Source organism: Macrobrachium rosenbergii, chromosome 21 (genome assembly GCF_040412425.1).
Source record: "Macrobrachium rosenbergii isolate ZJJX-2024 chromosome 21, ASM4041242v1, whole genome shotgun sequence".
NCBI lineage: Eukaryota > Metazoa > Arthropoda > Malacostraca > Decapoda > Palaemonidae > Macrobrachium > Macrobrachium rosenbergii.
Window position 1 is genome coordinate 583,781 of NC_089761.1, and position 14,362 is coordinate 598,142.

At 36.3% G+C, this 14,362-nt stretch overlaps 1 protein-coding gene across 3 annotated transcripts in view; it reads right to left on the bottom strand.

Annotated features, from left to right (window-relative positions):
* Nucleotides 1–4,397: 4,397 nt before the first annotated feature.
* The window catches only part of LOC136849656 (THO complex subunit 4-like), a 62,657-nt gene continuing 52,692 nt past the window's right edge, over nt 4,398–14,362 (bottom strand). For 2 of the 3 annotated variants that reach the window (XM_067122957.1, XM_067122958.1), the window contains 3 exons: nt 6,564–6,810; nt 6,178–6,342; nt 4,398–4,695 (listed from right to left, as the gene is read on the bottom strand). In XM_067122957.1, the coding sequence (XP_066979058.1) occupies nt 6,179–6,342; nt 6,564–6,810 (411 nt within the window). In that variant the 3' untranslated portion in view covers nt 4,398–4,695; nt 6,178. Of the gene's footprint in view, nt 4,696–5,140; nt 6,343–6,563; nt 6,811–14,362 lie in introns of all 3 variants that reach the window. The other variant, XR_010856348.1, reaches the window with a different exon arrangement.

Sequence of the window (14,362 nt, forward strand, 5' to 3'; positions counted from 1 at the left end):
CAAGCGTGGACCACTGCAGCCTTACCAACCCCTTGGGTTCCTTTTTCGGACCCCAAGAAGGATTTGAGGTGCGAAGTACATATACGTAGTGTATGCTGCTTTCGACTGTGCATGTATTTTCTATTTTTGTTATTTATTCCATGTTGGTGATAACTGAATTCGTATTTCATTGTCTGCCAATTAACATGGTGCTGGGGATTTCGTATTTTATTTTTAACGTGGTGCCGTTAAGAGACCAAGTTTATTTTCTCACCGATTGCAAGTCCACACATTCTGCCTAAAAGATTCAGCAGTAAGCCGGGAATTAAACTGTCCGTATGGTTCTGCCTTTGATATGTAACCATGCCGATTGCTGCATAATAATTCAAACAAATTCTTTTTATTTCTGCACTTTAGGCCACAAGAACCAAGATGAAACTTGTTAAGCAGTGGACAAAAGCAAAAAACTATCAAAAATGAAACATGAGAAAACTTTAGGTTTAGAATCCAAAATTGCAAGGCTGACTGGTTTCTTCACATAAGGAGCCATTCAAATATTACCCGACTTTTTTTTTTTTTTTTTTTTTTTAATTTTGACCTCCCTCCCCCTCTTGTAATGCAACAATATATTCAAGTCTAGCCTAATACTTGGAAATTACCTTTCGGTTTTTTAATACTTTTATATTAAATAAAACTGAAATGAAAGTGTTCCCTTACACCATGTTTACAAGAGGATTAATTTGTGATATTTTTCTGTCATATTTATGCATAAAGTAGAGAATGTCGGAGCTCAGAAAAGGGACAAGTTTGTGTTAAATTCTGGGACAGTAGAATATGTTAATTACAAACAAGAGTTGAGTTTGTGATATTTTTTACACAGCAAAAATTAAATATTTTCTCAATATTACTATAATACAGTAGCCTACTGCAGAATCTTTACTCGCTCTCTTTTGTCCTTCTACATTTACATCTTTTCAAAAGACACAAAGGTTAAAAATCTGAAAATGTTATTGGCTGCACCCACCTGCCCCGACTGTCATACTCGTAACCCTTCACCATACCAACCTTTCCCGCCCCAAAAGGCATTACGTAATTTTTGAACAGTCCCAAGCTCCAAAACATGGTACAGTAAACCCACGTATTAGCAGGGGATGCGCACTGCACACCCCGTGAATAGCTGAAATCTGCGAATACTTAAAACCCCTCTAAAAACACTTAGAGCTGCCAATTTTGATATTTAAAACAAAAAAAAATTAAAAATGCTTATACCAGATTATTTTAATAGTTTTATCACAAAAAGTGCATTTAGTAATGAAAATTATATGAAAATACAGCAATTGGTGAATATTTCTCAATGAAGAATACCGCGAATAGGTGAATTTTCTGCAAATAATGGGCATTTATGTTCCATAGAGAAATCCGCGAATTGGCGAGTCACGAATACGGGGGGTTTACCATATACCGAATGCGGATAAAAACCAATCTACATCATCAGTTGTGGACAAAAATATAGTGAATTAACCTTACATACCACTATGATCACTTTAGTATCAGAATATGCTGGGGGCAGATTCACTGTAGTGTCACAACCAGGTTCATCTAGCAGACGTCTTATTATTGATCTAACTTACCTGTAAATTCTGATACTTTTACTGGTACTGAAAAAATTACTGAAAATGAAAGTTGAGAGGACAATGGTGATGAGCGGTGAAATTATTTCGTCCGCAGAAAATAAATTCAATGTAGCATAGGATCCAGGATTGTGCCTTCATTTCTCGCTGATGTGGCTTATTGGATTGCTTGTGGACCCAGTGACTGTCAACACCAAAATGGGCCATTTCACAATTCTTACTGGCATTTCAGTAATAGTGGTAAACCAATAAGGTATGGTTCAACGTAAATTTTTGTTGGGACAAAAGCCAATACTGTAGTAGGTGTAAGTGTGTGGTGTCATTCAATTCACCAACAGGATCAGTTTACAGTTTTGTTTGTAAACAGTTTTGCTCCTAAAAATTTCTCTATGAAAAAGGTTGTGACTGGCGACATCATGAAAAAAGCTCTCTCACAGAGACTGTGCTAACACGCTAACTCTCAGACAAGATACGGGGTTGAGGCAACAGTTGGAGAAGCAAATTCAGGAAGTGTCATTACTGAGAACATGTCCTGGTGCAGTCATAGCTGTTATGTTACCCAAGGGTGGCTTGGCTCTTCCAGTTACAGAAGGAAAGGTTTGGATCATTGCAAAATGGGAATTTTTTTTGCTGCTTAAATTAATAAGCCCGTTCTATCCATTTCTAGCAGGACACATTTTGACATACGTTAATTCTGGCAAGGGAAATCATCCTTACCTGTTCAGAAGCACCTGTGAACTAATTCGAATAATGGCAGAAAAGGTCCATGCGCTCATTGGCAAAGTAAATTCTGGTTATTTTTAACAGCCGATTCAACACCAGATTTATCACATATCGATAAGAAGTGTTGTGGCCAGGTCCTTTAAAGTTGGACAGCCTATTGAACGCTTTTTACCTTTTGGAATGAAAAAGCGTATATACCGGTGAGGACAAGGCAAAACAAGTGTTGCAATAAACACAGGAAGCTGGCAGGGTACACTTTTCAAAGTAGAGGGCTTCATTATATGACAATGCTGCTAACTTGTCTGTTATAAAGGGGATGGTGAAAATTTTTAGAAACCAAGTTTACTATACAGTATATGCGACCAATTCTGGTAGGCCACAGCCTCAAGGGGCAGTTAAATTTTTTCTCTACAATGCAGTTACTCTAACATTTTTTCAACCTGAAGCAGCCAGTGGAAAATTCCTAACATCTAAAGTTGTATTGGAAAAGTCTTAAAATCCCCCCCGATAACAAATGGGGGGCACATTCTAAGGCAAATGGAAATTTTTGAAATCTCATTAAAATTTTAGCATTAGATTATATAGCCGAAAACCTGTCACAAAAGATATGCAGAAATAATACTGCAGTCAAGATACAAGGTCTTATGTTGCACTTTGGAACCCGATTTTGCAGATTTTTCATTGTACTGCCACGTTCTACAAAATGAGGATGCGAACTTAAAAAGTGCAGATCTGTATATCATTAGTTGATCAACTGTGCACTACACATGATGAACTTTAAAGATACGAAAACGTCATAAAGAATATGCTCCCAGAATTTGATTAGAAGGCAGCTACAACTTGCACACTTATCAGAAAGAAGGTATCCAATGGCGGTGATGCACCATTAGTATATCTGAAAGGCAGAGAAATTTTGTGACACTTTTTTTTTTTATTAATTGTTGACAAGTTGAAACAGATGAAAGACATATAAAAGAAAGCTTTTTCCTTTTCTAAGTTTTGTGCCACATAATGTCACTTCATCATCAACTAACATTGCAAGGTATTCTCAGTGCTGTCATGACCCGGTTGATGCTTACCCAGAGGACTTCAACAGTAATTTCTCAGCCAAGCTTCAGATATTTCATTGTGCGCGCCAAATTTTAGTGCAATAAAAAATGTAAAAATATTTAGTAGTGCTGAATTTTATAAAACAATTTAAGGGAATATTGAGAGTGCCTTTCCATACGTAGACATCAGCTTCCATGTATTTTTAACATTAAAAATGGTCACAAAATTACTCTGCTGAGCATTCATTTTCTCAGCTGAGGAATATTAAAACCCATCAGAACAACGAAGTATAAAAACAAAAAAATTTTCCCCTTACTAAAAGTCGTTTAATTTCGATAAATTTTACTTCATGGTTTATTATCGTTTATATTTTGAATTACACATATAAAGGGGAAGTGCTTTGGCCCTAATAGTCTTATTCTGGCCCACTACGAAGGTGAAAACTTAGTGCGGCAAATACAGCCAGACAATGGCTAGGCACAGGGAGTAAGTACTCCCAATCACAATGATCAGAGAACAGTATGAACAAATACGAGACACGACTTGGAAAAAATGCACTCTAGGATGGCTGCAATCACAATGTTAGATGGTAGGTCGATCCATGTCACACTGCATCACTTAGGTATAGAGTTAAGATTTTTGTTTTTCAGAGATGATTCAATAATAGTCAAAGGTAGGTAAGTGCAGATGACTCCTTATATGAAAGCGTATGTTCCTATGTTAGGAAAATACAAATTTCTTCTTAATTTGGTATGTTTATTGGCAGCCATTCAACTGGCAGTAGGCTATTATGACTTAGCCAGTCTACGTATCGGAACAAATGAGGTGTATTTAGTCTCTCTCAATCCAAACACTAAAGCTGGTGAGCCCAGTCCAAGTATAGTTGTTGATACAAATCAATAACACCCTGTAGTTTCCTTGTATTTAATGAGGAATAAAGATAAGCTTGATCACGGCAAACATAATTACGCTAAAACCATTCATCAATTATTAAGGTTAATAAATTTTCATACACAAAATGACACTAATTTTAATCAGAGAAAAATTAGTTTCTGTAACTTAATTGTACTTCAGGATTCTAAAAACTAATTACATCATGTAGTGAGACACTTGTACAATACACAATATAGAAACATTTTTATGACAAACTAAAGCAAGCCACTTTAAATTCAGTTCTGGAACGTAAATTTCTGAAGACCACATAGAAAAGAATGTAACATAACCGTCAAGTGGACTCTCGTGCACAGACCAACTTCTTATGCTTGCACACTCCACTAAAAAGCAATTGTCTCCTCCATAAAGATTCTTTCACCTGTCAAAAGGATAGAAAGCATTGTTAGCAAAGCAAAATCAAGAGTACCATAACCACGTCAATATATTGCCATTCTGCCCTCCCATTTAATAAAGTCCCTTTCAAACAAACTGTACCTTTACTGCTGTCAACATGTTTATGCTGATGCTTAAATCCTAAGAGCAAATTTTTAGTTAGAACCCACTGTATAAAATAAGCCTTCACACTATCTTAAAACTATTCCCCTTCATGGTAAGATTCAACATTGATTCACAAAATGGTTTTCTACCTCCCAACCTACTTCATGAAGCCTTTAACATCTATACTTTTGCTAATGGGCTAAGTAAATAAGGATTGGCAATATACTGACATGATACAAACAACCTTACTAGAACATATTACAATCAATATATAGGCACAAGCTCTGTAGTAAGAAATTCAAATCATTAAGAACAAGACAGGATACTTCAAGTAATGGCTGGCAGGAGAGTTCAGATCGGCGGGACAGATGGTCCAGTTGTTGGAAGCCACCACACCAGTCTCCACACAACCGTCGCAGAACTCCTTTCAGACCTGGCTCACCACGATCCCAAAATCAGCACAGACACCCCAATACGAATAAATGGTATGTGGCACTATTTTAAAGGCTGGCACTTCCAGAGCCCAACAGAAAACTGGCTTCTACCAGTATTTTCATATATATAATATATATATGTATATTTTGCCTTGTTTAGTTGCACCAAACAATGCTAATCCAGCACACCCCAAAGGTTATATGTAACCAAACTACATGTGCAGGCTTCAGTCTTAGCAAGTACATGTTTAACATATTAGGCATTTAAGTACAAAACATTGGCCTGAAATCAACTTCGAAGGCCTTGGCTTTTGCAAGTGATGTATTGGCATTGTGTGTTATCTGGGGATACCAAAGGGACTCTTCATTCTATGATGCTACTTCAAAGTAACAATGTTAAAGTTTAATACATTTCATCCATTAATCAATTCAGTATTAACTTTAGCAACCTACACTAATTTAGTTTTATGGTGGCAGTTCACTGCATGAGCCAATGCTGCAATATCAAGCTTTTCAGTGATTAAACAGGTTGTTTTCACTACGGCCTCTCGGCCAGGAAACACCATTGCTATTGTGTGGAATTCTCCACACAATCCGAAAAAAAAATCCATTTTCAGGGGCATATTCCCAGAACCAAATACATCCAAAAAATTAGCTTAAAGCATTCATTAACTAACTTTTATTTAGTTATTAAATTTCTTTGTCCCAAAACATGTACAAAAAAAAAATTACTTTGCAGGCTGCACATCGAAGAAAGGCTTGTGTAAATTCAAATCTATAAGAATGGCTCATTTGTTATCAATCTTACTACAGTGCCCGACAAAACTTAGAAAACTCAGCAGGAGACGTAGCAGGTGGTGGTAGCTTGGCAGGCCTTGCGAGACAAAACCAGCTGTAGTTGAATGCTTCCAGTCTCTGCTTCCAATTACCTCACTTGTTGACCTGGTTGACATAAGCATCTAGTTCTGCATCCAATTCTTCAGCTGTTGGCACCTTTGCCTTGCCACCCCGCCCTCCAGCCCCCCCTCTTCCACGTCCACCTCTGGACGCACCTCTGCCGCCACGGCCACTTCTGCCTCTACCACCTTTGTTACCTGAGAGAAAAATAAAAAACTTTTATTCTGCTACACAGTCCTACACATGAATAGCCAAGGCCTTATAGGCAGTGTTCTACAGACCATAAACCTAAAATCAGAATTCTACACTAATTCACTCTATCAATTCAACCACTAATACCTTTCATGTCCTGCAGCCCTTGTAAATAAGCCTAAATGTTGGCTTTACAGCCCATATTGGGGGGAATTCTGCTACTCACCAACAGGTCGAGGTCCTTGGCCTAGTCTCTTTACAGGCCCAACACCATTTCGCATTCCACCACCAGTGCCACCTTCAATGCTAATTTTCATGGGGCGCCCATCAAGATGAATGCCATTATACTGCCGCAAAGCCTTCAAGGCATCTGCATGACGGTCAAATGATACGTGAGCTGTACCTAAACTTCTTCCAGATCTGTCATAGTGAACAGCCGCATTTCTCATGTTACCAAATTCCGCAAAGAGTTCCTGGAAAAAAATATATACACATCTACTAAACTGTATACAAAATTTCACTTTAGCCTATTTCGTTCTATCTGTCCAATCACCAATGTAGGTTTTATGTAGATGTGGCAATACTAATTAACTCATGATTGGTTGAAACAATGTTTCCAATACCACAGGCTTACTGTGATGCATCTGAATTATGTATACAAAAAACCTTTGTACCTTATGTAAATCATAAACATGCAAATTATTTTTAAAAATATAACAAATACAAGCACATAAAAGATGAGCTTGTATTACATAGTCTGTGTGGATCAAGCACATCATGGGCTTTTAATGTTTTATATCATTTGTGGGTAAATAAAGACTTCTGGAAATTCGAGTGTAAATAATAAGCATTTTAGTAATTTCTTGCATTTAAATTACACGACTAGGGTAACGTTTGAAAGAGCACGAAATATGCAGCTCTCTTGAGGTGGGTGAAATGAACAGCCATTGTTAAATAGAAGGCAGGTAATTTCAGTTAATGTATGGCAATGTTATTCTGGTTTTATTTTCCAAATACTTTGCATATTTACATTTTCTCTTGAGCATACAAATTTTAATAGCTCAGTGATTTGACTGTTTCAAGAGTATTATCGAACAAGTTTGATATCTCATTGAGTTCCCATCATCCTGTGTGTTATTGAAATATATAAGGCATAAAACGCTAGCCTGAACATTTTTTTTAAATTTAAGGCACTGGAACAACACTTGAATAGTATGAATAATGGTTAAAATAGGCAATTCTGACATATTATGTATAAAATGGTCAAAACCTGCAATTCTGACAGATAAGTGGAGTGCGCTAGAAAGGCCAGTAAAAAAAAAAAAAAAAAAACGGCAGATCAGCAGCATAGCCCTATCATTCTCATGTCAATGCTTCATGTCCTAGCATTCAACATCATTCAAAGTGGTTTTTCCAGTTAACAGACGTGCATATAACTGATACCATAAGTTATTTTCATATTCATGCAATGAAATTATACATAGAATTAAACTTATAATACAGAAATCTTGTGATCCGAATAGTATGTGGGCGTTAAGTCTACTTGTAGTCTGGGCTATAGCAGCAAGTTAAAACAACTATTGAAAGCTCATCATTCGTTTTTTTATATTAATACATTGATACAAGCTTGTCATTCTCATGCTTTTATAGGTAGATTATCAACATAAATTGTCATGTTCATAATTAATAGTGACGACAGCTCTTGCATAAAAAATCAAATATGTTTTGAGGAAATAGTTTGAATATTTATCAAAAATAAAAGCCAAAAATATTGGAAACATTGATTTTCAGCCACTTATGAGCTACACATCCAAGTCCCACATCGTCGCTTGTGGGTGGCCTACAAGCTGAAAACTGACTCTTTGTCATAAAACCAAGGTATACATTCACTCTCACACACACAGTCAGGGAAATATAACGTAGCATGGTCGTGTTCAATAATGTTCAACTCTAAAGATAGTCATTACCACAGAAAAGTTCACATTTCACATTGATTACAAGCAGCTTTTACACCACAACCATGCACATATGCATGTGTGCACACACACACACACAGATTCCTATGTTGTGCTAAGATACTCCCCAACATAGCTATACCATAAAACACACACACCCCTTCCCTCTCTGCCACTGACATTTTTTTCCCTTGGTGTTCTGTCAATTTTCACTACATAAAACAATGAAAAGTGATAAAAATTACACTGCTAGATACATCACACCCAATCCAGATTATGTGCATTTAATGCTACAACGTACATCATAAATTGTTCATTTACATTAAATTTTTTCTTATTTGTATAAGAAATACTGTATCCACAATTTGTTACTTCTCATGTATAACCAATGTTGGTTTGTATGAGGCACTGGGGTTATGGGCATAAACAGGCTGACTAATGCACATTTAGTACTACATACAAACACCATACTGTTGACGCAATTCCATTTTACCTAGGTATACAACCTCAATTTTTCATATCTGGAGTACCTTGCAACCATGCACTGGACCAAGCCCATGTAATAACAAGGGAGATCCCCAGAAAGGGGGTGGGGTGAAGAGATGCTCCCTTCCCCTGACTTTCCCCTTATGGACTTGCATTACTTAGTTGCCCCAAGATCCTTGTTGGGATGCACATCACCACTAAAACCTAGGAATCCAGAACTCCAAGAACGAAGTACTATCAGTAAGCAGCTTCCTCCAATAGATTAAGTTTATCAATTGGTTCAAGAGATCGCTTTACCCCCTTCTGAGGGATCAAGGACTGCATTTTAACATTAACAGAAGTGAGCTTGCAGTGTAATTGCCGATCTCCATTTTGGTCCAACTAGTTACTCCAGTACAAATGTTCCTGATGTTACAGGATAAACACAGGTGCCATTTCTACCACAACATTATCACAAACACCCAAACCTAAGTACTCAAATGATACCACCACCTTCCCCAGTGGGGATGTCCTGTTAGTCATCAATAATCTGGGGACTGATATAGGATCAAATCTCACACCCAGAAGAGTTTTGAGTTTTAGCCACAAACTCCAGAACAAATGAGGGGACTGATCTCACCCTACAATATATTGGACAAGAACAGATAGTCATGCAACTTCCCTTCTCTCTTGGCCAACGCAAAGCCCAAAACAATTACTTTCGAGGTCAAATCTTTATCTAATGCTAGAGACAGGCTTGCACAGGGCATCCATCAGATTGCATAGGACTAAGGTTAGGTCCCACTTGGGTGGTTTTGTCTTGCTCTGGGCAAACTGCTGCTCAAAACTCATCACCCAAGATGTTTCTGAGGTGGAAGAAAGAGCCACCTTATAAACTTTATTTGCAGTGACTGATAGTCCTTCTCTCAGTAAAGAAAAACAAGGAGTCCACTACAGTGACTACAAACAGGAGGGAGGTTCTGGCTGACTGATTGGAGTGACCAAGTCTACAACACCAATTGCAAAAGATGGCCCACTCTCTTTGGTATACACTCACTGATGTGGCAGAGAAAAACAGACATTTCCTTTTCTGTAACAACCTTTTACAATAATTTATTGATTTACGGCTACTAAAACCAGCATTACATCATCTAGGTTATTGACAAATAATAAATTTAAATAAGAAACTACAAAATAAATTTAAAAGGAGTTTCATGTAAGGAATATACTATCTGAATATATATACTGTAAATATATACATACACATAACTACATATATACATATATTTAGTCATAAACATATGGCCAAATTTGAATAAAAAAATTCCAAATCATTAGGCCGCTTACTGAGAGTAGCTAAGGGGAGGAGCTTATGGCTCGATAAAAGAAAAGTTGACAGAAAGGTTTTGGCTGGCGATTCACGTGCTGTGAATTTTTTGCTCCACGCCCCGCAGTTTGGCCTACCCTGGTCACATCCTGGGACCCTGTGACCTTACGATGGGGAAATTTAGCTGAAATATCCACAGATATGTACTTAGAACCCTTCAGGTGGGTGAGCGGCGATCTGTTAGACGCTGGGTTGCCAAACCAGGGTGGAAGGGCACTTGGGGAACTGCCTATTTAATTTCAAGGGAAATTGAGTTCAAACAATATGTTTCAGTTCGGAAATAACTAAAAATGCTTATGCAAATTTGGTATTATGAGTCTCAATGGCTAAGCCTGCTTTGGTCAGATGAATGGGGTTCCAAAAACCCCACTGTTGGAAAAAATGAAAAAGTTAACCAGTATAATTATTTGGAGCTCTGACATTTTGCAGCCTGGCCTCCACTAAATCTGGTGGCTATTCATCAATACTATGCATACAAATAGATCGTAAAGGACAAAGATAGCCTAAATCCATCTTGGAACAACATACCTATACCAAAGTGACCAAAACGACTGGAGGTATTAAACTAAGGTTGTCTATAAATATGAATACTAATAAAGGTAATAGACTTAGATTATTAATTTAGCATGTTTTGATAACTTATAATTTTGTCAATACATAACAATAAACCCCGAGTGGGTGCATAGTTGAATAACAAACAAACCCTTCTAAAAGAATAGTTCAAACAATAAATAACTAAAAATGCTTATGCAGGTATTATCCTACAAAAACTACTGTTGGAAAAAATGTATCTCATATATGGCCTCCACTAGGGTATTCAGTACATATGTAGCAGCCTACACTATAAAGTATACTCTAGCAATAACTTATAATTCAATACAAAGAGAAGTTGAATAACAAACAAGAATAGCTTATATTATCACATAACATTATACTGTACTCTATATTCACATAACATCGTATTATACAAACATCAACATAACGAATATGCATCTTTTCCATCGATCCTCTAAAATGTTATGCTTTAATTCACTGTACCCAATAATGTTGTATATATTATATGCTTTTTTATTATAAATTGTGATCATAGCGATCAACTGGCTGATTTGGAAATCGATTACAGTAAAAAACCGGTATTCTCAGTCTCGCTATTCATGGACTTGCGTATTCACAATTTCTCTGTGGAACGTATCTACCACTTATTAGTGGAAAATTTGCCCATTCACGGTACTTTTCCAAGAAATATTCACTAATTACTGTATTTTATCATTTTCATGACTAAATGCACTTTTTATGACAAAACTTAAAATACTTGGGTATAAACATTTTTAGAAGGTTTTTTTTTTGTGTTTAAACTATCAAAATTGGCAGTTCCAAGTGTTTTAAGAGGGGTTTAAGTACTCGCAGATTTTGGCTATTCGTGTGTGTGTATGTGTTACGAAAATAACAGGTAAATAATCACAAGGTGGTCACGTTGCAACGTGACCTCCTTGTGATTATGGTGACGCAGGTTCGTTTCCCGCGACCAGGCATCAAAGTCTCTTCAATTTCTCTGCGCTTGGATCTTACGGCTTTGTAGTGACAAGCATATCCAAAAAAGGCGGAGAATTAAAAAAGTTAAGAGGGCATTGTGGCTATTACAATTACATATGTATCTGGTAAAAGTGAACAGTAGATTCTACATATATATATCAGCCTAAAAAGTAATAAAAAATGATTGCCCACTTGGCTATTATGGTGAGGATGGGTCTAGTCCAGCTCTAATAAAATATATCTGAAAATGACAGGTATATGTATGTACGAGAGGTAATAGACTTTCATCTTTCTCGTGGTCAGGTCGGCAATGTGACCTCATGATTATGTTGACGAGGATTCGTTTCCTGCGACCGGCCATCAAAGTCTCTTCAATTTCTTGTGCTTGGATCTTATGGCTTTGTAGTGACAAGCATATCCAAAAAAGTGAAGAATTTGAGAAGTTAAGAGGGCATTGTGGCTATTACAATTACAATGTATCTGGTAAAAGTGACCAGTAGATTCTACATTATATATTTCAGCCTAAAAAGCAATAAAAACGATTGCCCACTTGGCTACGATGATGAGGATGGGTCTATTCCAGCTCTAATAAATATATCTGAAAACGACAGGTATATGTATGTACGAGAGGTAATAGGTTTATACTTCTTGTGGTCAGGTCGGCAACATGACCTCCTCGTGATTATGGTGACACTGGTTCGTTTCCCGCAACTGGGCATCAAAGTCTCTTCAATTTCTTGCGCTTGATCTTATGGCTTTGTAGTGACAAGTATATCCAAAAAAGTAAAGAATTCGAGAAGTTAAGAGGGCATTGTGGCTATTACAATTACATATGTATCTGGTAAAAGTGACCAATAATTCTAGATATATATTTTAGCCTAAAAAGCAATAAAAACGATTGCCCACTTGGCTACGATGGTGTTGATGGTATATTCCAGCTCTAATAAATATTTCTAAAAATGACAGGTATATGTAAAGTACAAGAGGTAATAGACTTTTATCCTTCTCGTGGTCAGGTCGGCAACGTAACCTCGTGATTATGGTGCCGCGGGTTCGTTTGCCGCGACCAGGGATCAAAGTCTCTTCAATTTCTAGCGCTTCGATCTTATGGCTTTGTAGTGACAAGCATTTCCAAACAAATGCGAAGAATTCGGGAAGTTAACAGGGCATTGTGGCTATTACAATTACATATGTATCTGGTAAAAGTGACCAGTAGATTACACATATATATGTGTATATATAAATAAAAAGTTATGTATATCTTAGTTTAACAAGACCACTGAGCTGATTAACAGCTCCCCTAGGGTGGCCCGAAGGATTAGACTTATTTTACGTGGATAAGGACCAATTGGTTACCTACAGCTTATTGTGGATTCTGAACCACATACCGAGAAATTAATTTCTAACACCAGAAATAAATTCCTCTAATTCTTCAGTGGTCGGGCTGAGAATCAAATGCAGCCTAGGCGAATGCTAGGCAAGTATGATATATTTATATGCTAGGTGAGTACGATATATATATATATATATATATATATATATATATATATATATATATATATATATATATATATATATACACATAAATTATAAAAATTATAAATATAATAAAAAATACAGTGACCCATCGCTACTTTGCAATTCGATTATCGCGAATTCACGACTTCACAGTTTTTAATATATATTAATGGAAAATATAGCGTGGATTTTCAGGAGAAAAATCGCGATATATGAACACCCAAAATTTCTCATTAAATCCATTAAAATATTAATAATAAATAGTATTTCCTGGTCTAAGAACAACAAAACAAGCGTAAAAGACAAAAAAAATTGTACTTGTAACTCTTAAAAGAAAAACAAAAAATCTGGAAAGTGATGCCTATACAGTTATCCATCGCCAAATCACGGATTTTTATATATCTAAATCTGTATCGTGGATTTTTCGCTATATCGCTGGATTTTGCAGTATTTATTATTTGTATTTTTTTTTTTTTTTGGTAAAATATGCATTTTCTAGCATAAAACTTTTTATTTTCATGACTAAATACATTTTTTGATAAAAAAATTATTAAAATATATAGAATGCTAAATTAAAATCCACAAAATCACAAAACAGCTTACCAATCTCTCTCTCTCTGATGGGATGATCTTTTTTTTATGCATATTACGGTGATAACAGATCAAAATAGTAATACAGTGTTCAAGTGCATAGGAAGTGTTTATAACGGTGAGAAAGGCTAATAGTGTGGGAAAGGTTTATAAGTGTGGGGAGGGTTTATAGTCTTTAAATATATATGTATACAGTAAATAATAAAATAAATACAAGGTCGCTACTTCATTAAATAAATATGCTGTTCGTACTACGTGGAATTTCAATTATCGCGGCTAGTCTTGGAACCTATCGCCCGCGATAAACGAGGGGTCACTATATATATAATTCATATATATATACAGTGAACCCTCGCTACTTCACGGTTCGACTATCGCGGATTCACGACTTCGCGGATTTTTTCCATTACGTATGTATATTATAAGAGAAAATATATAGCGGATTTTCCGGAAATTTCAAAAATAGTCGCGATATATGAAGACCCAAATATTTCATTAATTCCATTAATAATTATTAATATCTGCTAGTACTGTTGGTTCATTGCATTATGACATATAATTCAGTACAAAATGAAA